This window comes from Parasteatoda tepidariorum, chromosome 7 (genome assembly GCF_982258835.1).
Source record: "Parasteatoda tepidariorum strain Cologne lab strain chromosome 7, Ptep-v5.0, whole genome shotgun sequence".
NCBI classification, from domain to species: domain Eukaryota; kingdom Metazoa; phylum Arthropoda; class Arachnida; order Araneae; family Theridiidae; genus Parasteatoda; species Parasteatoda tepidariorum.
In genome coordinates, this window is record NC_141761.1 from 1666974 (window position 1) to 1692174 (window position 25201).

General features: G+C 28.6%; 1 protein-coding gene across 1 annotated transcript; it reads left to right on the forward strand.

Moving 5' to 3' along the window:
- Window positions 1-604: 604 nt before the first annotated feature.
- On the forward strand, window positions 605-24933 carry LOC147806702 (uncharacterized). Its single transcript, XM_087167006.1, has 9 exons — window positions 605-826; window positions 10030-10080; window positions 11567-11641; window positions 12982-13041; window positions 15506-15577; window positions 17945-17992; window positions 19491-19565; window positions 22121-22290; window positions 24778-24933. The coding sequence occupies exons 1-8, from the start codon at window positions 731-733 to the stop codon at window positions 22283-22285; spliced, it is 642 nt and encodes a 213-aa protein (XP_087023132.1). The 5' UTR covers window positions 605-730; the 3' UTR covers window positions 22286-22290; window positions 24778-24933.
- The last annotated feature ends 268 nt before the right edge of the window (window positions 24934-25201 follow it).

Sequence of the window (25201 nt, forward strand, 5' to 3'; positions counted from 1 at the left end):
TTTGCTTAGTACTTGTACTTTTACTTGTACTTTTTACTCGTTACTTTTTAAAATATGCACTTTTTACTTTTTACTCGTTACTTTTTTTAAAAATACTTGTACTTTTACTCGTTACTTTTTAAAATATGCACTTTTTACTCGTTACTTTTTTTAAAAATACTTGTACTTATTACTCGTTACTTTTTAAAATATGCACTTTTTACTCGTTACTTTTTTTAAAAATACTTGTACTTTTACTCGTTACTTTTTAAAATATGCACTTTTTACTCGTTACTTTTTTTAAAAATACTTGTACTTTTACTCGTTACTTTTTAAAAGTAACGTTGCCATATATGAGAGTATCCCCTGATAATTAAGATTTTACTTAGAATCTTACAGTGCGTCTAATAACATAGCCGGAGACTGTAAGTTATTTACCGTTTATTAAATTTTTTTCTTTAAAAAAGTAGCATTAATGGGTTAAGAATCGTTTTATTTGTTGATTAAATAAAGTGGGAGGAGGAGAAGATCTGATTATTCATAAAATCAGAACACGGATGAGAAAAATCGTTTGCAAAAGATCACGTAGGAGAAAGTTAGTCAACGTCTGATTTATGCCTATCTCCCTTTAAAAGAGAACAAAGCCAGTGGCCTGTATTCCTCCAACCAGTGGCCGCCTCATTGGCTGCTAGAAAAGGTATATAATAACGGGCCGACGTTCGAAAGTGGAATAGAGCAGACGACAGTCAATATGTTGCGTATCGCAGCCTTAATTTGTTGGGTCGGGATTGTGGTGGCAGCCCCTTCCACCACTAATGCTCCACAAGCGGACGACTATCCAGTGCCGGTAATTATTTTTTACACTGAAATTATCGGAATTATTTCGCGAGTTTATAAAATTATGAGAACTATTTTATGATCGTAAACATTGTCATTAATTATTGAATGAGTACTTAAAATTATCAGTTTCATTTAATGAGTGTATTGAAAAATCAGTCATTATTTAATTGTTACTAAAAACAAGCTCGATTTTTTAAAATCATCAGTCAAAATTTTATTTTAAATATTGCTAAAAACTCTCCGACTTATTGAATGAGTGTATTAAATTATAAGAACCATTTTGTGATTATGATTAATTATTTAATCACTACTGAAAATCATCAGAATTTTTTTATAAGTGCATAAAATCTTTATTAAGTATTTAATTTTAATTATTACAAAAAACACTATCTGAATTAACTAATGCGTTAATAAAATTATCAGTCATTATTTGATTATAACTAAAAATTATCGGAATCATTTTATTCTTCTGAAAATTGAAAATTATCACTAATAGATTATCACCGAAAATTAAATTGGAAAATTTAAAAATTTGAACAAAATCGGTCAAATAGTTTTTTAAAAATCAAATTTTAAATCTATGACTTTTTTATTAAGTAATTATTTTTAATAATTACTTGTTATCAAATAATTTTTTAAAAAGATTGTTGAAAAAAAAGTTTTATTTGTTTTAATGCATCTAATAAGATTCTTAAAACAATACATTTATATACGTAAAATGAAACTAATAAACTTTATAAAGCTAACAAAAAAATAATGGGAAAACCCCGAAAAAGGCTTTGTACACCTATAAGCCCAAATTTCTTTAAGTCACGTTTCGAAATTTGCTTTTAAAATACCAAAACAAAGGATTTGTTTTTTCTCTATACCCAGGATCTTATCATTCCTTTTAGCCTACGAGGTCTAGGCATTGGGCGCCAGAGTCAGATGAGATACAGAATGTCTGTAATTAAGGTTTCTTTTTCGTGCTTTCTCTCCAATGAATTCGGCTTGCCTACTGCTATGTTTTGTTAAACATTCTTAGTTATATTTATTATTAATTACTTTAATTAACAAAAACCTTTTAGTTTCAACGTTTATGCTATATGTATATGAATAATACAATTAGAAATTGATGTTGTTAACTATTTTCAAAATGTAACATTAGTTTTCTGTGCATATTTTAGAATTCTTTATTTCCTAGTTTCAGAAAGTGGCAATATTTCAGATTGGGTTAAGGTTTTGGATTTTTATTTATCTATTTTTTTAGCTTGAGACATTTCGTTTCTGAAAGAAATAAATAAATAAATAAACAGCCCATATTTTAAGGGGTGACCCTGAATTGAAGTTCAGGTCCTGGGCCTAAGGCATAACCCCCGAGAAGATATCTCCCTTTCTAGAAGATTACGCCTAAGTTCAGCCTGATCAAGTCCTAGAAATTTAATTTTACAACTCAATTTTTTGGCTTAAAAATTATCAAAATTATCAAATTTGATGAGAACGTCATGAACTTTTTTTTCTTCGTTTTATGTTTTCTGTAAATAAATAAATAAATATTTTTTTGTTTTGGTTCGTAGTCCAATTTTCACTATTATATTTTCCTTATCCTTCCTTTAGTAATATTTTTGATAAGAAAATCAAGCTTCGATAAATGAATTAATCTAAAGTTAAACAACCTAAAAAGTTATTACATCCTAAGTTAACTTAAAGAGATAAAGTCGTTGTTGGCATTGCTGGTTGGACCCTATTTCGAATGAATGAATGTTCCCTTTTAGGAATAAAAACTTTTAATATTCTCTATAAACAGAAGCGTGATGGGGATCGAGTGTTCGTCGTCCAATCAGGTGAAACAGGCATGTTCAAATAATTATGAACGAATATGTCAATGAAAAGTTGCCCAATGTACGTATTCCTCGACGGGAGGGGGGAGTTACCCAGGTTCAAGTCCCAGTGATGACTGAACTAGACGAATTCTGCTCCGGACTCGCACCGATCACAGTGCCGGCGTAAATTATCTTCAGTGGTGGACACATCAAGGATTAGAATCCCCTTATCATCGGACAGACCTTGAGATGTTTTCGTGGTTTTCTTCACGCTTTAACGCAAATTCAAGTTTATTCGATTAGAAAGTCCCCCACGAAGGTATCCCAATATTTAATCTGGAGTTCTTTCTTCTTCTAGGTTGGGGTTCAAAATAACGAGGCTCTGAACATTTTTAAGACCTATTGTAATTTCGCCTCCTTTAAAAAATTAACGCAAAATTTTTAGTAGCTACCTTTAATCATCGTTTCCTGAAATATGGTTTCTATAATGATATCCTTTCTTTTTAAATGGGTTAATGACCACTTGTTTGAATGATGCAACACCATGTCAATATTACCTCTCCTATAAAAGGAAGGAAATGCAATATTTTTTTACTGACATTTTATGGTTATTGTGTCCGCTGAATTTTCTTTCATATAGCCTCGCTATAGTAACAATTTGAAAAGGTCGTGTCGTCTATTCAACTTTACGTTTCATTTTGTTTTGGTAGCACAAAAGCTATCGGATGACTAAATGAAGACTAATTTCAATTCTTTTAGCTTTAATGGACGTCTTCTATTAATGATCAATTGTTGTATTTCTCTCGAAATCTTCATTTTCCTGTTAAGGACAAAATTAACAAGTAATGTATATAAAAAATAATTTTTTAAAGTCAATTCCTACTAAGATCAACAAAGAAATATTTTACTTCAGTTACTTTTTGTTAAATAATTACAATTATTTTCTTCAGTATAAAACTAGAGTTAATGAATTACATTTCATGAATGAATTAATATTAAAAAAAAACTGTATTAACATAAAGTGCCACTACAAGTTTTAAAAAAATGTATTTAAACTTGAATATTTTATTAACGATTTGAAATTTGAATAAGATATATAAATATATGTAGGAAGAGTGGGAATTGGAAAAAAAAAAGGTATCAGACAACTCTGAAAGTATAAATTGGATGACGTGTACCACACGTGCTACCACGTCATGTTCTTTATCGAATGTATCTGACGCAGCGAATATAAAATACAGTAGAGAACCGATTATCCGGAACGATCATCGCTATTCCGGATAACTGATTTTTCCGGTTTTCTGAATCGCTACAAAAAGCCATTTTTTTAGTGTTAAACCCAACCAAAAAAAAATAATATTTGGAAATAATCTTAAAAATAAGAAAAAAAGATGAAGTAATACACTAATGATTATTTCTGAAATGATGGTAAGGTAAACATCTTTCAAAAAAGAAAGAAAAATCCAAAAATCTTATGAGGAAAAAAAATTTTTTTTTAAAAATTGCGGGAAAATTTATCAAATTTCGTTCCGGTTTTTTGGTTTTCCGGTTTTCTGATTTCCGGATAACGGGTTCTGTACTGTAATTAAATATTCAAGTGCGCGCAATAAACTATTTTCTTTTTGTTTAAATAGAATTATAAGTTAGAAATGATCACTGACGTTATCTTTAAAATATGTGAATAACTGAATCGCTAATAGTAGAATTTAAAACAATGATTTAAATTCTACTATTTTAACACTTACTTAATTTAAAACAATTGTAACTTAATTTAAAACAATAACGCTTTACCCATCAGAAAATTCCATTTCGTTTTTTGCTGATCCCTATTTAATGAATGAATTAATATTTGAAAAAACTGTATTAACATCAAGTGTCATTCCATTACAAGTTTAAAAAAAATGTATTTGAAGTTTTGATTGAACTGTACTTCTTCATTATTGAACGATTGAACATTTGAACAAGATATATAGGGAGAGCGTGAACTAATTGTAGGAATTGAATAATAAAAATGTTCATGCTGCCAGTCATAATATTTATTTAGAATTATTTTCAAAATTCTCAAGAGAGATAAATAAAATAAAATAAAAAAATAAAAACGTTTGATCTCAAAATTTAGTTATATATTGTAAACAAGTAAAGCAATTTCTCACCTCGTTTTGTGTCTCACATTTGTTATATCTAGGTTTAAATTATTTTTTTTTTGTAAAGTATAGTTCATTATTTTTTAAATCGTTTTTCTGAGGCTTTAGTCTTTCATTTCGTTACATATTAACAAATTGCGTCCAAACATAAAATTATAATACAGTAGACTCCCGATTATCCGAGTTTCCGCTTTAACCGAGCTATCAAATATTTCAGGGATTTTTTTTGTTCTACTTTATTTTTAAAAAAACCGCTGAAATATAAATCTGAATTTTATCTTCCAAACACTCAGAAAAACAAAATCCAACAACTTGGTCTGATGAAATCATCGTTAATATCGTCAATAATGATAATGAATCTAGCGAAGATAATGAAGACAGTGATTATTAAAATCAACCTATAAAAATTTCTCATATAGATGGACTAAAAACTATTGAATGTACTATTGAACAACAAAAAGAGGCGACACCAGCCTTCCTGCTATCCCTAAAAAAGGCGAAACATTAGTACAGAAAAGCGCCAAAGTTACGTAGAACGAAAAACGATTAAGGACTTTTAAGTAAAAACTATTTAATTCTCGTAAAGTATGCTTTTTAAATGTTTTTAAGTAAGCTTTTTAATTATAATATGAATTGTATGTGGTATGCTCGTATACATTTTGTATTTTTTAAATATATTACATTTATACCTTCTCTTTTTCTTTCCGTTTTTATACTCTTCGCTTTAACCGAGTTTTTCAGTTATCCGAGTTTGTTGCGGTCCCCATTCACTCGGATAATCGGGACTCTACTGTAATTATACATTTATTGAACAAAATAATCTTTTTTTTTTTTCGACTTTTAAGAAGTCACTAAAGATAAAGGAAAAATTCTGTTAATTTCCCTTGAATGATTGAACAGATTTCGACATTCTTTTGGATATTTGTTAGTTTACTTAGGACACACATAGTTTTTATAAAGTAACTTTTTATGTACCTCTTTTAATCATTTTATTTATGAATTTTGAATCATATTTTTCATTAAGATCAATTTGCTTGAAAATTAGTTTGTTTTTCTTTATAAATTACTATAAATATTGCATTGAATCTTGTTTATTTTAAACATCTTTTCTCAACTATATTTCACTTAACTAGTGTTGAACAGCGTTTTTCAACTAGCAAAATAAGTTTCTCTTGGGCAATAGATAATATTTTAATTTGAGAAATAGTAAAAAGAAATATTCGATAATTCTATACACCTTCGATGTTCGTAAAGATTGTAACTAAAAATAGATGAGCTGTTTTTTATCCGGTATTTATTTACATTTTATTTTATTTATAAATTACACTTTTGGTTTAATTATCATTTTAATTTTTTAGAAATGCATACAACAATTTAAAAAAAAAAATAATAAAAAATGAAGTTTAAAAGACACTATTTATAATTTTAAGATTATTTTATGGTTTTTAGAATGTTTTGGTTGTTTGGCATCTTAGAAGTGGTGAATATTTCTTTGTATTAAAAATTAATGTCTGCCTCCCCTTCTCCATTAGGGACCATTTAAACATTGCGTAAGCATATTTTTTGGCAATTTTCAGCTTCCATCTTGTAGCAAAAAATTATAAAACTTGCAAACTTTCTCTCATATTTATGTACGAAATTTGCAACACTCCTGGATATAGTTTGATATTTGCCGTGGATTTTTTTGGAATAAATTCAAATGAAAGATAACGTTATAATTTATTTTATAAAATGTGGAGTGGAATATTCTTTCCTTAAATGTTTATTCGAAACTCTTCGAAGACATTTTCCTTCCAATTCTTTCGACTTTTATTCCAAATTTTCCCACGTGTAATTTTTTTTACATTACTTTTTAAGAAAAATTTGAAAACAAGGAGTTTTTATTGTTTTGCGAGAGCATTGCTTACGTAATATGCTAACTATCGTTTTGCATTTAGTGAATTTTGCGCAGTGTTTTTAGCTGAAACTAAAAAAAAAAGCACCTGTCTCCAAAACGTAGTGCGGGGGATCTCTAGGTTCCACAAAAGGGTTTCTACAAGAATTAAGACTTTTTTTTTAAAACCAGTAATTAGTTTTGAAACTTGTAATCATATTTAAATCCTTAAACTTAATATTTTCATTGTTTTTATAAATTAACCAAATTGAAAAATAAAAAATTACGTTTCTCTGATAAACATTCTCAACGCTTTTAACAGTTTTTTTTTCTCCCGAAAACTCTTAAGTCAGCCTATTTTGTTCAAAAAAGTTTCAAAACCAGAGTAGGAACACTCTCCTGACTTTGGCGGCCTCACATATAATAAACTAATTCTTAGACAACGATTGATAAAACAATGGAGAAAAAAAATTGTCCATTCTTTTGCATAAAATATATTCGGAATAATTATTCTTCGGTCGGATACTGTGGAATAAACTTTTTCCTCCAAAAGCATTTAGGGTGGTTCCTCCAATAATAATGAAGATATGTGGATCAGTTGCCCTGAGGCAATGACTGTTCAAATTTTCCTTTCTTTCGAATTTTTATCAGACGATAGTGTTGTGAAAGAGTATGCCAGGGGCCGACCTTGATAATAGGGATTTTCCGGGTTCAGTGCACGAGCCCCAGAATGGGAACATTCAGTGTTATATTCTGCAACAGATAGATATGGCCTAGTGACCTAACATCCAGACGACATCATTTTCGGTTTATGATTTCTTCTTCTTCCCCTGGAGGCCTAACCTTGCAGAACAGAAGTGAAATCACTTTGATCTTGATAATTATTTAGGTTAACAAAAAATTTTGTTTTTTATTGTTTATGAGAATTGCCTGCCACTTTCCTCTTTTAAAAAGGAAAGGGTTACTGTTAAGATGTGATTTTTTAAAAATTGTAGATCTGTCAGCAGGAATTGATTTAATACTATACACACCAACACTTAATATATTTCTATTTCTACCATGACTGGACTTCATCTTTCTTCATTGAATGTATGAAATATGGATGTTAGGAAGAAAATAAACTTAAAAAAAACTTTATTGTAATTAAACAAAATTGTATATTGCCAATTTTCATGTATTACAAACACAAAGAATGAGAATTTTTAATTCATTGTTCGATGTTTCCATTGTGCATTTTCCGGAAACATATTTCTTCTAATTATTATTATTTCTATACTTTTTATAATCATTCTTATAATTATAAGAATATATAATTCTTATAAAGAGTCATAATTCTTATACTTATTCTTATAATTAATATTATTTCTTCTAAGAACTTGCGCTGTCTTGATTGCTTCGACATTTTTCTGGGTAAAAACTAACAGTTAGTTAGAAATGAAGTAAAGCTATCAAACTGAAATATAAGCTACTTACCAAAACATTTCGCTTTTGTCACTTTTTCTGACACAAAAATGCCAATCTAAAATGTTAGGTGCTTTCTTGAAATTTGAATTCACAGTTACTCTGATTGAACCAACTACACAGCAGTCTTTGCAGAAATGTGCAACTCATCGATTGCAATGCGTTGAACACGCATGACATCCTCATTTCTGATCCGATAACTTCATAAAGCAATAAATTGTTCTCCCGGTCAAATGACCGGTGTGGTAGAAATAGGTATATGACAAGTATTATTTGAAACAAACAATATATATATATATATAAAATAAAAAGAAATAGAATATTAACTGTATATAATTGTTAGAAAAAGTCATGAAGTCATGTGTGCAAAAACGATAAGATGAAATAGAATATTAACTGTATATAATTGTTAGAAAAAGTCATGAAGTCATGTGTGCAAAAACGATAAGATGAAATAGAATATTAACTGTATATAATTGTTAGAAAAAGTCATGAAGTCATGTGTGCAAAAACGATAAGATGAAATAGAATATTAACTGTATATAATTGTTAGAAAAAGTCATGAAGTCATGTGTGCAAAAACGATAAGATGAAATAGAATATTAACTGTATATAATTGTTAGAAAAAGTCATGAAGTCATGTGTGCAAAAACGATAAGATGAAATAGAATATTAACTGTATATAATTGTTAGAAAAAGTCATGAAGTCATGTGTGCAAAAACGATAAGATGAAATAGAATATTAACTGTATATAATTGTTAGAAAAAGTCATGAAGTCATGTGTGCAAAAACGATAAGATGAAATAGAATATTAACTGTATATAATTGTTAGAAAAAGTCATGAAGTCATGTGTGCAAAAACGATAAGATGATAAGCGCATGTTCGATGCGAAAATTTTTAAACGGTCATTTGACAGGTTATGGTATGCTTAGTGTTAAAAAGGATAAAGTTTAGGACATGATTTTTTTAAAATTGTGGATCTGTCAGTAGGAATTGATTTAAAAGAAAAGGGGGGCTCCAAGAAAATGTTCAAGAGTCCTCTGTCTATTTTTTTTCTCACCTATTTAAATTTGAAAACATAAAGCGATTTTTTTAAAAAAGAAAATAAGTAAAGACTATTTTTTTAAGAAAAACTAAAAGCCTCGCCTTCCCGCGATTGCATCTCATTCACTATTTTTTTAAACGAAATATTTTCAAAAAAAAAAAAAAAACTGTGAAGTATTGTTGTTGTTTTTACGACATAATAATTAACTGTATTCTTATTGTAAATGTGTTGATTGTTTCTCTTCATCGATTTGAAAAAATAAATCAACTGTTTTTGAAAACATTTCAATTTAGAAATACTGATGGGTTGACACAATAAGGAAAAATAATTTTATTCGTTAGCGAGCCTCACGCGGACTCATTTTCTCTTTCTCGAATGAACCCTTTCAACAACTTTGGCCACAGTTGGCCTCTAAATTGGCTCCAATATTTGTCCTATAAGGGGGACCTATATTGGGATGTCAATATTTTGTAATATGGGTCCTAGAGAGGCCAATCTAGAGCCTACATTGATCATCATAGAACTTATATCGACTAAATAATGGATATGAAATATTGGGTGCATTCTATATAAGGATCGACATGGGTTGTAAAAAAGATGTTTTATATCTCGTAACGCCTAATCCAATCCCTCTGTTTTTGTTGTCTATAAAAAAAGGTTTTCTGAAAGTTAAGAAACAAAATGTCTCAAAAGTGATGTTCATTGGCAGGATTCGAACCAAGGACAATGAAAACAATTTTTTTTTAAAGTAAGACTTAGTTTTTTCGAAACGAACGTAGTTACGAAGAAACACGAAGTTTTTTTTTTTATATAAAACATATTTTTATAAAGTTTTATTTATTTTGTTTCGTTTGTTTGTTTATTTTATTTATTTTTCTCGTAGCAAATCGATTGGGGAAAATGCCCGCAGCTGAAACCCACTGAAGCCGACAAGGTAACAAACAACAGATCTTTCCTTATTTTTATCAATATTATGAATATATTCATGAATTTGAAATTTTTTTTCCTATGGTTATAATTCTTGCTGTTACGGACAATACATTAAGAAATAATGTCATGATTGTTGCCAAATTAAATATATTATTTACATAATGGACTAATAGACTGAATGGATGATCGGAATTAGAATGATGACACATTACTAGAGCCCGGATTTTGATGACCTAAAACATCTTAACTAATGCCCTTAAAAAGTGCAAAAAATGCCCTTAAAAAGGGCCAAAAATGCCCTTAAAAATGCAAAAATTGCGCAAAAAATGCCTTAAATAAAGCAAAAATATTGAATTAAAAAAAATATTTCGGTCTTTAAAATTATTATGAGTCATTTAAAAAATATAAAGCAATGCAATACTTCATTAAAGTTTCAAAAAAATCTTTTATATCCTGAAATAACAAAAAAAGGAAAATATATTGACACCAAAATATTTTTATTTTGTATAGAAACTTTAATGGATATAACAACTTCCATCTCATAATATTACTAAATATCAGAATTACATTGGATTATTAAATGATTTTTGATAATTTGAAATGTAAACGAGCGTCTCTTGTCTGAAAGTAAATTTTCATTCCTGCAGAAGCTTCTTTCAACGTCTACTGATGTTATAGGTGCGTACTTGAAAAAGACGATCTCACTTACTGACAATTCTTCTTCAATTTGAAAAGATTTTGCTTCACCTGTTAATATTCTATAGATTTTCTTCATTGTTTGGAAGCCAGTGTAATAATGAAAATTGCTAAAAAAATAGTAAAAATTGGAAAAAATTAACAAAAAAACTTTAAAATTTAAAGAAAAATGCCCTATAAATCTAAAAAAATGCCCTATAAATCTAAAAAAATGCTCTAAAAGACAAAAAATGTCCAAAAATGCATAAAAATGCAAATGTCATCAAAATCCGGGCCTTACACATTACTATATTATTAAGAACTGAAATGAAACGGAATATTATTTGTACTTGGATAGAGTCGTTGACTAGACATTAAATATCAAACAAACAAGGCTTCTATGGAAATCTCAAGATTTTCCATATTCCAATAATAACACTTATAGTGTGATATAACACATACAAATAATATTTTTTTTCAGTTTCTATTTATATTAAAATGAGATGCTTCCTGAGTTATATTTCTAACTTATCAAAAAGAAGGAGAAATATTCTTAGGAGGTTTACAAAGGTATACAATTAATTGGGCACCGTTAATTTACGCTGAAACATTTCTAACTTTTTATCTAATGATGAAAATATTACACCCAGGTTGTCACATTGCACAGGAGAGAATTTATGGTTTACGGCAATTTTGACAACTGCCTGCCAAGAAATAATACCAAGGAACAGTTTAGTGTATCTTTGGATAATGTTCACTATTGCCACAAAATATTTTTAAAAAGTAAAAGTTTCTTCTCTTTTTCTATTGAACAGGAACAGAAACGAATTGTGATTGAGAGATGCTTGGATCAGAATCCTCCCCCACCCCTGGAAACTGTCAATGATCCCGTAAGTATTCTTTTAGGGTTCATAAGAGTGAATCGTTTCAAAAAGTTCTTCAGCGGATTTGCTTTTCATAAACCTTTTTTGCTTTTATAAGACAATGAAGGCGAATTTCTGTGACGTGTTTTTTCGGGGCAGTGTTTTATTTTCATCGAGTGAGAATAATGGATTCATAATGTTTGGACGCCTTCTCACTCCTCCAAACACACACACACACACACACACACACATATATATATATATATATATATATATATATATATATATATATATATATATATATATATATATATATAATTCTTTCCAACTTTATATGTTCATTTCCGAAATGGTAGTAAAATGAACAAGTAAAGTTGGAAAGATTTTTAATTGATTAAATTAATTAAACCTTGAAAAACTAAGTAAACTAACAAATAGATCATATTTACATATTTATTAATCATTGATTTGTCGTGGTAGGTGAAAAATAAATTTTTTGAAACTTTCAATTGAAGATTTAATACGACAAACTGCTATAATGTTGCTACTACTAAGAAGTTTTTTTTCCTCAACGGCGGTAAAAGTTTAATCTAAATGTTTAAATGAGTAAAAAAATGAATAAATGAATAATGAATGAAGTAATGTATAATTTCGGAGAGTGTCATGTCCCCTAAATCCTCCCCAAAACTACTCCACTGAATGGATTATTTTATTATTTTGAATTAGAGTCTCACATCGCTTGGTGGAAAACACGATTCGATGTTTATGTTACCGTGTCATTCCACATTTCAGTAATTCCTCCTGCGAATGATTACATTTATACAGTTACACTTGCGAATGTCCGAAAATGTGTCATTCATGTCATAGTTTGGTTCCTATACCGGTAAAAGTTGACATCTAGAAGTGAATAAATCAAGTTCGTTTACAATATTTTCCACCCTACAATCCTGCACCAGGTATACATGCTAAATAAATGGAAATGCTACAATGTATTCCAAATATCGACATTTTCTTGGCGTAAATAAGAAATGATTTTTACTATACAAGTTCGAACATTCACCTACGATCGCCAGAAGATGTAGACATTCACTCACTTTCACATGTGAAAGGATGTAAACTGGTTTTTCGGACTACAAAAATAATGAATCGAATAGTGTGAAAATCGCTAGCAAAGTAATTGTAATCATAAAAAAAGGAAGAAAAAAAACATGGACGCCTTAAAAAGAAATGAAATAATTATGGAATCCTAAATATTAGTTTTGATGTAGAAATGTTTTCGGAAATAAAGGCTTGTATTTGATTCTTATTTTTGGACTAAAATAATGAAAATAGCATAATTCAAACAAAAAGATCTTCTTTTCTTTCAGAAACAAATTGACGACCACAGAGAAGTTGTAACAACTTGTGCTTTGAAATTCGAAGGATGGGTGAGTACACATACATGCTTGTAAAAAATTTCAGTGTTATGTTCACACCATTACTTACATTAAATAGTGATAACTCTTGGTTCTTCGTTCTACACCAAAAATCATTCAAAGTTTCGAGTACAGTGGTTCTCAAAAAGTGTTCCGTGGAACAGTGACCGCAGGACCGTGGGGGATGGGGTGGCAGGATGGGCTTTAGCCCCCTCCTGTTTTATAAATAAAGGAATACAGTCCCTTTTGAGATTGAAATGCTTTATTTAACACTAGAAAGGCTAAAACTTTTTATATAACCTATGTTGCCCAAAAGCAGTCAAAATAACTGGATTGTGAAAGAGTAATTAATGTCTAACAAAATTCGCTTCAAATTAATTTTTGATATTTTTAATAGTATTTACAGTTATATAACAAGTTATTAGTAAATATTAACAATAAAAAAAATTAAATGTTGTACAAAAAGTCACAAAATTCTAAGAAATTGTGTCATTATATGCATCATTTTTCTTCAAATTGAAATTAAAAAGAAATCAAAATTAAATCAAAATCTGTCAAAATTACTTCCTTGGGCAATCTAGTGTTAATATTTGTGCAATTAAATTTACCATAAATAAATAGATAATTTAACAGTGTCTAAAGAAAAAATTGAAATAGAAATTAATCTATTTTACTTAGATCGCTCGAAATGGAGACATTTCAAGCAAGCTTCAGCATTTCCTTGGTGAAAACTGTTACTAAATCATCCCTTACTCATGCTCACGCTGAAGAAATATACGTCCCTATTACTGAAAGATGGGGAAAGTTATGGTCTCAAATGTCACAGAGAATATAATTAAAAAAAGTGAAACAGTTCAAAATAATTCCGTTTAAATGAGAGATAAAATAATTTATAGGTAATATATATATATATATATATATATATATATATATATATATATATATATATATATATATATATATATATACACACACCGAAGAGCCATTACATTATGACCACCCTCCATCTATAACAGTGGGCTCGTCCAGGTTTTCATGGTTTCTCGCCCAGGAACAATGTCTTCATGGGGCACATTAGGACCCATAATTCTCATAGAACAATCCCTGACGTCTGTAAAGCTACTTGAACATAATTGCAGACCAGGTTCACCCATTCATGGCAACAGTTTTTTCTGCGGGGGATGGTGTTTACCAACAGGATAATGCACCATGTCATAAAGGTCGAATCGCCGAGGAACATTCCAGTGACTTTCAAGTCATGTCTTGGCCCCCAAATTCGTCTGACCTTAATCCAATAGAGCATTTGTGGTCCAACTTGGAAAACCAAATTCGTGCTGCCACGCTACCCCCTCGCAATGTGAGGGAATTGCAGGACCAGTTGGTGAGCGCTTGGTACCAGATACCTCAGACTACCTATCAGCACCTTGTGAAATCAATGCCACGGTGGGTGCTAGTAGTTTTGAGGGCTAAAGGTGGTCCTACATGTTATTAGCAGGGTGGTCATAATGTAATGGTTCTTCTGTATATATATATATATATATATATATATATATATATATATATATATATATATATATATATATATATATATATATATATATATATATATATATATATATATATATATATAAAAGAAATAGCAAATTTTCAAATATAAGTTTATATTTTGTCCCAATAGCATTATATTGAAGCTACTAAAAGGATATGCATTTACAAATAATTGCATCAGTATTTCTCATCGATCTTTGGAGGAAAAAAAACACAATTAAAAAAAACTAATAATTATTTTTCTTCAGTAAACATTTTATAACAGTTCTTTTTCAAAATCCATAGCTCAAATAATTTATTCAATTTGACTTATGCATACGCAAAAAACGAATTGACTAAAAGTTGCTGCATATTCGCGAATTTAATGGGATACCTGCAAGTGACGTAGTGTGGATATCTCGATCCAGATTGGTTGTTTAACGTAGCATTTGCCTATGTTAGCAATTGTTCTTTTCATTCTATTTCGAGAAGGCCTAGCCCGTCAAGTATCAATTTTCTTAAGTGACACTTTCTAAATTCTTTCACGAAGGTTCCAATTTCTTTACTCCATATTTATACAGAGAGTTAACACAAAGACAGGCCATGTAAACAAATTAGTTAATGTACCGCGAAGTTGCCAGTTTCACAAAACAAAAATATATCTCAGTAACAATAAAATTCATAAACAAGTAATAAATCTAAGTGTTAAGTAAAAGAAGTAGAGAAGAAAGAATTCAACAAATCTGTATTTAATTAACTTATCCCTAATCCAATATATGTAGAGAAACTTTAATACGCCATTTTGCTGATAAAAATTAGTTGACGTCTAAAGTCTTCTTAAGGTGGAATTATACCCAATTATGGAATAATTATTAATAACTATTGTGATTGATAACTATAATTGTGTTTAATACTGAGTGTTTTGTTTCAACATTTTATTCTGTTGTAGTTTAACGCAGATGGAAGCTATAAATTCGACCGAGCAAAGTCAGAAATTGAATCAAAGAAATTGGAAAAGCAGGTAAAATGTTTTAATTAATCAAATTGACATACATTAGTTTTCTCTAAGAGAATTTTTTTTATATATCTAGCTGAATACTTGTTAAGAAAAATAAATGTTTATCAAGTTATTATTAATGATACTTCACCATAAACAAAGCTGAAATTCAATTTAAAAATCAAGCAGTAACTCTATTCTTTTCATTAGGAGGCATTCAATAAAATTTGCGAATCACAAAAATCCAACCACCGCTATACGCTTTGGTAATATTTCAACGACTTCTTAGTAGGGAATGGTCGCAAATTTACGTTAGCTTTCATACGTTCCCATACGCAAGTTTTCAAGTAATTGCGCTGAAAAATTATCAAACTTATGTTAATGAAAATAAGAGATTTTGCAGAAAGTTAAAATCACTAACATAGTGGAATATCATCCTAACTTAGACTAAAAAATCAAAACACGCAGACTAATTCTTTAAAACTTTGGCTCAAAATGCTTTGCTAAGTAAAACTGCGTATCTGTAAACAGAAAAATTTGGCAGATTTTAATGAATTTTCAGCAATAAAGAACGCAGCCTATTATTTAAAAAAAAATATTATCAATCCTCTATTGATTATTTAACTTCTTTTTAACTGAATTGTGTAACGTAACGTAATTTTGAAATAGCGAATATATGTCTAGCTTCTTATGGAACACAGTGTGATTATGAATGTGAGACCACTCGGTTTGTTTCTAAATTTTATCAATTGATTTCTTCAAATTCGCGTTCCATGTCCATGCGTTCCATGTCCATGCTTAAACAGCGTGCTTGTAGCTTTGTCTTTGTAGCTTAAATCACTCCAACATAACGTAAAGATTCGTAGAATCTAAATTAAAGGCGAGAATGCACAGTTACTTCAGTCTTACGTACTTAAAAGTGAGAAATCTCCCCTATTATTGTTGCCATTACTGGTAACTTAACACTGAGAAAAACACGCTTTTAGAATTCCTCAAAATAAAGGCCAATTGTGTGCCCCAAAGTTAAACAAAATTTCCTTATTTATCGCTACATTTATTTTGCTTTGATCTTCTTGGTCTGAAGTTGGTTAAATGTCGAACTTTTAGTATCGTTCAAGGCGCACAGTAACTTTGATGGAACAAACCATCTAGATGAAGTGTGCCAAACAATTAACCACGTATACAGTGACACGTAGACTTTTTGGGAGGGTTTGGGGGACAAAAACCCCTCCAAAATTATACATTACCTGACTAGTGAAGTATTGTTCGGTAATTAGTACGTGTTTTTTTTTATTTTTAAAAATCAATATTAATTTTCCGTAATTGAAACAATCCACAATATATATATATATATATATATATATATATATATATATATATATATATATATATATATATATATATATATATATATATATATATATATATATATATAAATATATATATATATATATATATATATATATATATATATATATATATATATATATATATATATATATATATATATATATATATATATATATATATATATATATATAAATATATATATAAATATATATATATATATATATATAAATATATATATATATATATATAAATATATATATATATATATATATATATATATATATATATATATATATATATATATATATATATATATATATATATATATATATATATATATATATATATATATATATATATAACTAGATTGCTGGTAAGTATAATATAATCGATTCTTAGAAAACAGTTACTACAGCGACCCCAGCAAATAAAAAGTTTAACTGAATAAATCGAGTTTAAAATTGAAATTATACTAAATTCGAAACCTATGAAAAATAACAACTTGATATCCTTCATTTTAACCCCTTAACTTGTGCGCTGAACAGGCCAAACTGTGCACACTGTGCATCATTCGAGCGGCGTTGTATATTATGGTGCTGTAATTTTTCACACTCGAACATAATCGAGAGTTGAAAACAACAATGTGAAAGCTAAGAAAAAAAAATCGTTTTATTGATATTTATCATTTACACAGGATTGTAAGCTATAACACTTATTTATTCGAGAATAAAATATAGCCTTTTTCCATGAAACAGAAACGCATTGTATCAAAATTGTCCACTGAAAGAAAAGTTGAACCAAGCCAATACAATATTATAAAGTGTGTTTTTTTACATTAAAAATAATTGATTTTTTTTTGGGGGGGGGGCTGTTTTTTTTTCTTCAAAAAATCTGTGCGTTAAGATGCTAAATAAGCAACCACCAAACTCAGATAATTTGGCAATATCAAATTTACATTATTTTTTTAAAAAAATGCGTGTACTATATAGATTTACTGATGTATGTATTGACTGAACTATAAATACAATTTTGTCTTATTAGGTTGAGCGAAACATCTCAAGAAGACATCAGGAATGCCAACAAGAAGCGGTAAATCTTAATTCTTTTTTAATAAAATGAACGACACGTCTGTTCAAAACGTTTTATGTGAGTACCAATACAAGTGCATTTTGAGATGATCATAAAAACAAGAATAATTTTGGCAAAAATAAATTTGGAGGTAAGGCCAAAATTGACATTGCTTTTCTTTTTTTTTGTGCCAAATGAAAAGCCATCGAAAACAAAACATAATTAAAACATAAAAAAATTATAATCCGAAAAAAATGCATCTTAAATCAAAATGAAACGAGAAAATAACACTAATAAATGCTTTGTTTTTTGATTTACGTCGATCTAGAGCTGCACAATGGACTATTGGCGACGGTCTATGACACATCCCTGAGCATGATCCGGAGACAACATACGTACGTCACATCCCATTTTACAGGAAGGACACATTTACACACCATCCACAGATCATAAATTCAGTATCCCCAAAGGTATAATTTGTAATTGGAACATGGAGGACTTCGTGACCCGGCAGATTTAACGAGCACCAGGCACGAACGTAATAATTGCACAGTACTAATCTAAAATACGTAAAAGATATCGACTCACCTTATTTGGAGGCTTTAGTGCTGGTAAATAAAAAAGTTCTCGTGACTACTTAGCGATAATTCAATGAGCTCTTCTAAATAGTTTATCCATAATTTTACCTCCAAAAAGAAGAATTTAAAAATTGAATTTAATTTTAAATGATCGATAAGGTAGTTCGGATAGATTGGTGCAATGGAATGACACATGAAAAGGAATATTCTAATCTTTCACATCAAAAGAAATATTTTGTTATTATTTGAGTGGTAAATATTAAACATTTGAAATCAATAGAATGCTAACTTTAAACAAACAACCCATCTGAGAAGTCAAATATAAGTTTCGTTTGCACAGCTTAAGCTTATATTAATAAAAGTCTTGTAATAATTTTAGAAACAAATCGTAACATATTCTTTTTTAATTTATTTCATTTTTTTTTTGTACTGACAAAAAAGTATTGTTTTATTGAGACAAGCTACATTCCCCCACTGGCATTAGATATTGCATTCGACTGTAGAAAAGGTGAATTCAAACATTTTATATAAAAACTTTGTTTACTTAAATAAATTTTTTAAGTGTTATTTTTTAAAGAAAAAACAACAACATCTTAGCACTTATTTTCATTCAATCGAATGTTAGGAAAGATTTGACCAAACATCCCTAAAAGCAAAATGGCCCTCATTGAACAAACAATCAGGGTTCAAAGAACCGTTATTCTATTTTCCGATATTTTTCAGCTACTTAACAATAGGTCTTACATAGAAATATCAGATTTATCCGATATTTTATTTCCATTATTTAGCTAATATAGGTTCTATATTGGCTAAATAATGGAAATAAAATATAGTGTCTATATTATTTAAATAAAATAATAATTTGTAAAGTTATCTTATTTTAAGGGTCGAATTTCATGAAAATAAGACAAAATTATTATTTCTGATGTTCTCCAATTTAGGTGAAGAGGTTTCCTGGCGGTTACATTCAGCAGGTTCAATTGTACCAGGCTTGTATGGATTATCACATTGCTGAGGTAAATTAAACTTCTTTCTAACAAGATGTATTTGGTTTCTTGCATTTCAAAGGGTGGATCACACACCTAGAATTGCTCACTCCGTGGCGATTTTTTTTAAAAATCTCGCCAAACTAGGAAGATATTTCGGGGACATTATTTTGAACGTCCGATCACACCACCAAAATTCTTAAGCCTGATTGGTTATTTCATATGTATGCCTACGCGAAAGTTGGATTTCGTTAGAAAAGAGGAGAAAGGGTTTATTTTTTTGCCATTTATGCTTCTGATATCTCTTGCTGTTAGAATCATCGATATTATATCATTTAACTGTTATTTCATTTATAACCGTTATGAGTTCATTTTCTTTTTTTGTGCGGTACTGGTTGAAAATGGCGAACTAATGGACGAGTGAATTTTTAACTTTATTGAATACAAAAGGTAAGAGAGCGATGAATGGTGTATGATTCAAAATTTTATTTTAAAAGTAAAGTTATTTTTTATTCTATTAAAATATATTTTAATAAATTTGTAATAATTTAAATAATTTTTTTTTTAATAATCACGAAGTAACATTGATCCCAGTAATAATCGCCAACTTGGCGAGTTTTCAAAAGTCGTGGTGGACTATTCTAGGATTTTACCCTTATCTATGAACCGTCTGACTTCAACACTAAAGCTGTATAGTATTCATGTGATAATTAAGATTTTACATGGAATCTTAGAGTGCGTCTAATATAATTTGGCCAGGACACAGTGGGCCAGCATCCAAGGTTTCGTGGCCAAAATTAGTATTTCGATAAAATTTGTTTTAAAATTTGGGGGGTTTTATGTGAAGGTAAATTGAGTTCATAGTTGAAATTTTGAAATACTCTAAAAATACCAGCAAAAAAAAGGAAAAAAATGGCGGCTGAAATATAGTGAACAAGAATTTAAAAAAAATATAATAATGTGGTGTTGTTCAGATAAAAAGGAATAATCGTAAAGAGGAAATTTAAATAAATATTAGTCTTAGACAAGTGACCATGTCCAGTTCATCACCACACATATTAAGATAAGAACAAAAAAATCAAATAACAATTAAAAATAATATATTCTTAAGAAAGAGAACTAGATCATTAGAATGATCACTATTTGCATAGTGTTACAATTATTTATTTAGTTTAGATTGACTAAGATATTTAAGAGTTAACAAATTTTGTACCAGGAAGGCATTCACTCCAATTAACACAAATTAATAAGACTTGAAAATAAACATGACATTATGCAATGTGAAGCTGCATTCTAATGAAAAAAATAATCATGGGGATGATAGAAAATTTTATAAGATAGCTGTTGAGGATCCTCATCTCATCTTTTATACTCTATCCCCCAGCTCTCCAAAACATTTTTCTCTTACTTCCTCTAACCAAGCCCCCAAAGCATACACAACTCTTGTTGGCTGCTACCACCATCACAAAAATAAGTAGGGCAATACTTGCTATTTCTTTTTATTTTTGACTGAATTATTTAAGGGCAGAAAAAGGCAGGTGAAAACTTATGAAAGAGAAACTAAAACTTTAAAGTAATTATAGCAGTGCAGCAAAGATAAAAGTAGCAAAACATCATAAAAGCAATACCACAATAATACGCTTAAATACTTAAATATAGCAATGAAAATATAATAATTTCGTAATTTTATATTAAAAATGGAAAGCAAATTATATTTCCGAAGTAATATTACAAAATAATGCGAATTAATTGCAAAATAACGCGAAAACTTGAAAAAAAGAATAATTTTTGTTTTTTGGTATATTTAGCCCACCTTTGCAATGTGGGCAAAATGGGGCAAGTTTTTTCGAAAGAAGAAACATCAAAGAAGACAACAAAAAAAAAAGTTTAGCTAATTACCTCGTGGAACTTTTTGGAACTAATTTTCGAAAGTCATTCAAACATTGTAAAATGTCAGTTTGTCAAGAGTATTAACTAATCCAACAAATTGCACTATAATTTCAGACTAATTACTCTGATAAAAATATAACAGTAAGGTGAAATTCCTATATATATATTTCTGAAACATAAATTTAAAAGTTAAATTCAAAAAAAAAATTTTTAACGTATTTTTCATTAAATTGTACTCTCGTCAGTCCAAAAAGTAAATTATAATGTTTGGAATGATTATGAATACTTAATTTGGGATATATTAAAACTGCCTACACATATTTTAGTTGAAAATGTAATTTTGACTTTTGGCCAAAGATTATGGTCTTCTGGCCCACAGAGCAGGGTCTGTATGTGTCCGTTCTAAAACCCAGAAAACTCTTCAGGCCAGGTGGTATCTATAGTTTAAAACTATAATCAAGTCTAAGGTACTTTAAATGTGGCTTTTTTATTTTTTTTCTTGGCAAAAAAGCTTCGAAAATAGTGTTAAGATGCTTTCCGAATTTTTTCAGGAGCAATATCAGGTTGAAAACTTTTATTTATTCAATATAGCAATGAAATGCTTATCATAAATAAGTGGTCAAACAAAATGCAGTACTTATTGAAGTGGTCATGTCATTTTTAAAAAAAAAATTTAAAGGAATGTATTTTTGCAGATCTGTGAAATCGAATTAATTCCCCCACCTGGTGGTTTCGAAGGCCTCGAAGGTCTGGCTGATTATGATGGGGAACTAGGAGCTGCTTTTCCTGAATTCGCCGGACAACCTATAGATTCAGCTAACCAACCTCAACCTTCTCCACAGCCAGCTTCAAGAAGCTAAACAAAGTAAGTATTCCACAAATGCATCCCGCTATCTGAAATTTTTCGGCTTAAAAAAAAATATATATATATATATAATATATATAAATATATATAAATATATATAAATATATATATATATATATATATATATATATATATATATATATATATATATATATATATATATATATATATATATATATATATATATATATATATATATATATATATATATATATATATATATATATATATATATATATGAAAGAGAAAAATATTTAAGAAAAATTCAATAAAAATCCGACGAAAAAACATAATTTCTTCATCAGCTCACACGATCATATCCGCTAGAAGGACTGCTTTCTAATACTGTATTAATCTAACCAAAGCAAAATATATCAATACAATAGTGTGAGAGCACTCAAAAAAAATTTTTTTTGAAACAAAATTGAATGGAAGACATTAAATAATAAATATCATGTAAAAAAAAAAACAGAAAATAGAATGTAAGGAAAAAAATAGAACAAAACATAAAACGAAATCTATAAAACTTATTGGTGAAATTGCACCAAATACAAAGAGAAATTTAGATAACTTATATTTTGCTATTGGATTCCAAAACTCTATTTTTGATAAGTCTAAACTTCATATTATATTTGACAATTTAAGTAATTTGCTTTCTTCTAAAGAGTTTTAATTTGGAATTATCCAGCATAATATATTATACCTTCCTCGAATCCAGTTTTCTGGCCAGTTTCCAATTTTCTGTCCAGTATGAGCGTGCCTATATCCCATTATTTAAGTTTTAATTTCATATCTTATTTACGAAAATATTTCTAAAGGATTTATGCTGGTTATTTGTACCTTTAAATGTTACCATTTGTATTTTATGTAAATTTTTATCCTTGAATTTTTGTGATATTTTTACTTGATAAAATTATGTTGACGAATATGTTCTTTCTTCTGATGCTCTTCACACCATTGATATATTTAGCTCTGGGTATATTAATACAGTATTAGATAGCACTATTTTTGCAGGTATTATCGTGTTAGCTGATGACAAGATTAAGGTTTTCATTGTTAATTTTTCTAATTTCTAATTATTATTTTTAAATTTTTTTCTTCTTATTCCTTTATTTAAAATCTTTTTCTCTTTTTTTGTTTCTTTAATATTTTTTTGCGTTTTTTTACGATTTTTTTGAAAATAAATAAGTTAAACATAGATATGATTTATTCTTAATGAAAAGCGATATCGCTCTGAATGAGTCGCATGATAGTGAGTTCTATCAAAAATTAAGCTTAAACAAACTCACAGAAATACATTGAGAAAAGATTAAAAATTCACTTACTACCTAATTGTTGCTTATTCTACGAAAAAAAATTTTTGAACTCTTGTTTTCATCTAAAACATAAAAGTATAATCAGATTTTTTTTTTACGATTCGTGAGACATCTATTCTATCATTTGATCTAGGTAAATATTGTTTCAACATCGTTTAGAATTTTTTTGATTTTTGATAGAAGACTGCCTGAATTTCTAAGAAAATGGTAATTTGACTACATTTTTGTTTTCTGATATTGCATACAGAGCATAGCTGTGTAATTCTTATACGGCATGTTTTGTTTCAGCTAAAAAAAAAAAAAAACACTTTTTAGTGATAATTTTCTGCTAATTGTTAAAATTGGAAATTGTTAAAAGTATTTATTATAGTTAAATTCCACTAATTGTTGAAATTGGAAGAAAATGTATTCATAATAAATTTTCTTGTGCTCTCTTATGTTATAGATTTGTTAACTTTTTTTAATTTGAATTAACATTTTTGACATAAGAACATGAGTATTTTATCTCAACAATGAACAACAAATGCTATATCAAATAATACGCAACAGCCAACACATGAAGGCAAGTTAGCCAAATAGCAAGAGAGAAGATTGTTTTCTAGACTGAGTTTTTATTTTTCATGTTTCATGTCTATGCGTCCATTTTTGAGATTTTTATATAATAATAATTTAACTTATTTTTATGTTCTTTTTATGATTAACTTATTCATAATTAAGACTAGAGAGACTGAAACAACATATATTGCACAAAAGCAGTCAAAATGACTCGATTGTGAAAGAATAATCAATGTGTAAAGAAATTTGTTTAAAATCAATTTTTTATATTATTTACAGTTATTAGTAAATATTTACAATAAAAAATATATATATATTTCACGAAAAGAAGAAATTGAAGAAATTGTGTCATTATATACATCATTGTTTTTCTAATTGAAATTAAAAAGCAGTCAAAATGACTTCCTTAGGCAATCTAGTGTTAATGACTGCTGTTTTAGTATAAATGTGAATAAGGAAAATAATTTTTTGAAGAACCCTAAGAAACGTATATTAGCTTAAAAATTTGACTTATTGGTAATTAGAGATAACAATGATGCAATCATAATTTTCTTTCTTTTGTAATGAATCGTCATTATATTCTATGAAATCAATAACATTTTGTTCTCATTTCCAGATATCTTCCATTCCTCTTCAGTCACTCAAAGAGAAGTCACAGTCATTATGTATATGTGTTTTTCACTTTTTCATCATAGATTCTTTTAATGTTTCTTTTTATTCCATTCATCGAATCAGTTCAATAAATCGAGCAAATCTGCTCGCCCACACTTTCGTTTTCTTTGCATTATTATATTTCACCAAGTTTTGTATATGTTTATAGTTATAGAGATGTTTTATATTATACAACGGAAAAGACTAAGAATGATCTTTTACACTACTTGGAGTAAGAAAGTCACCATTTTTGACATTCAATAACCACTAAAATGTGTGACTATAGTAAGATAAAATATACATTATAGAGTTCAATATATATATATATATATATATATATATTTCTCTTACACGGCGACAAAAAAAAGCCTCATTACAACTCCCCGAAT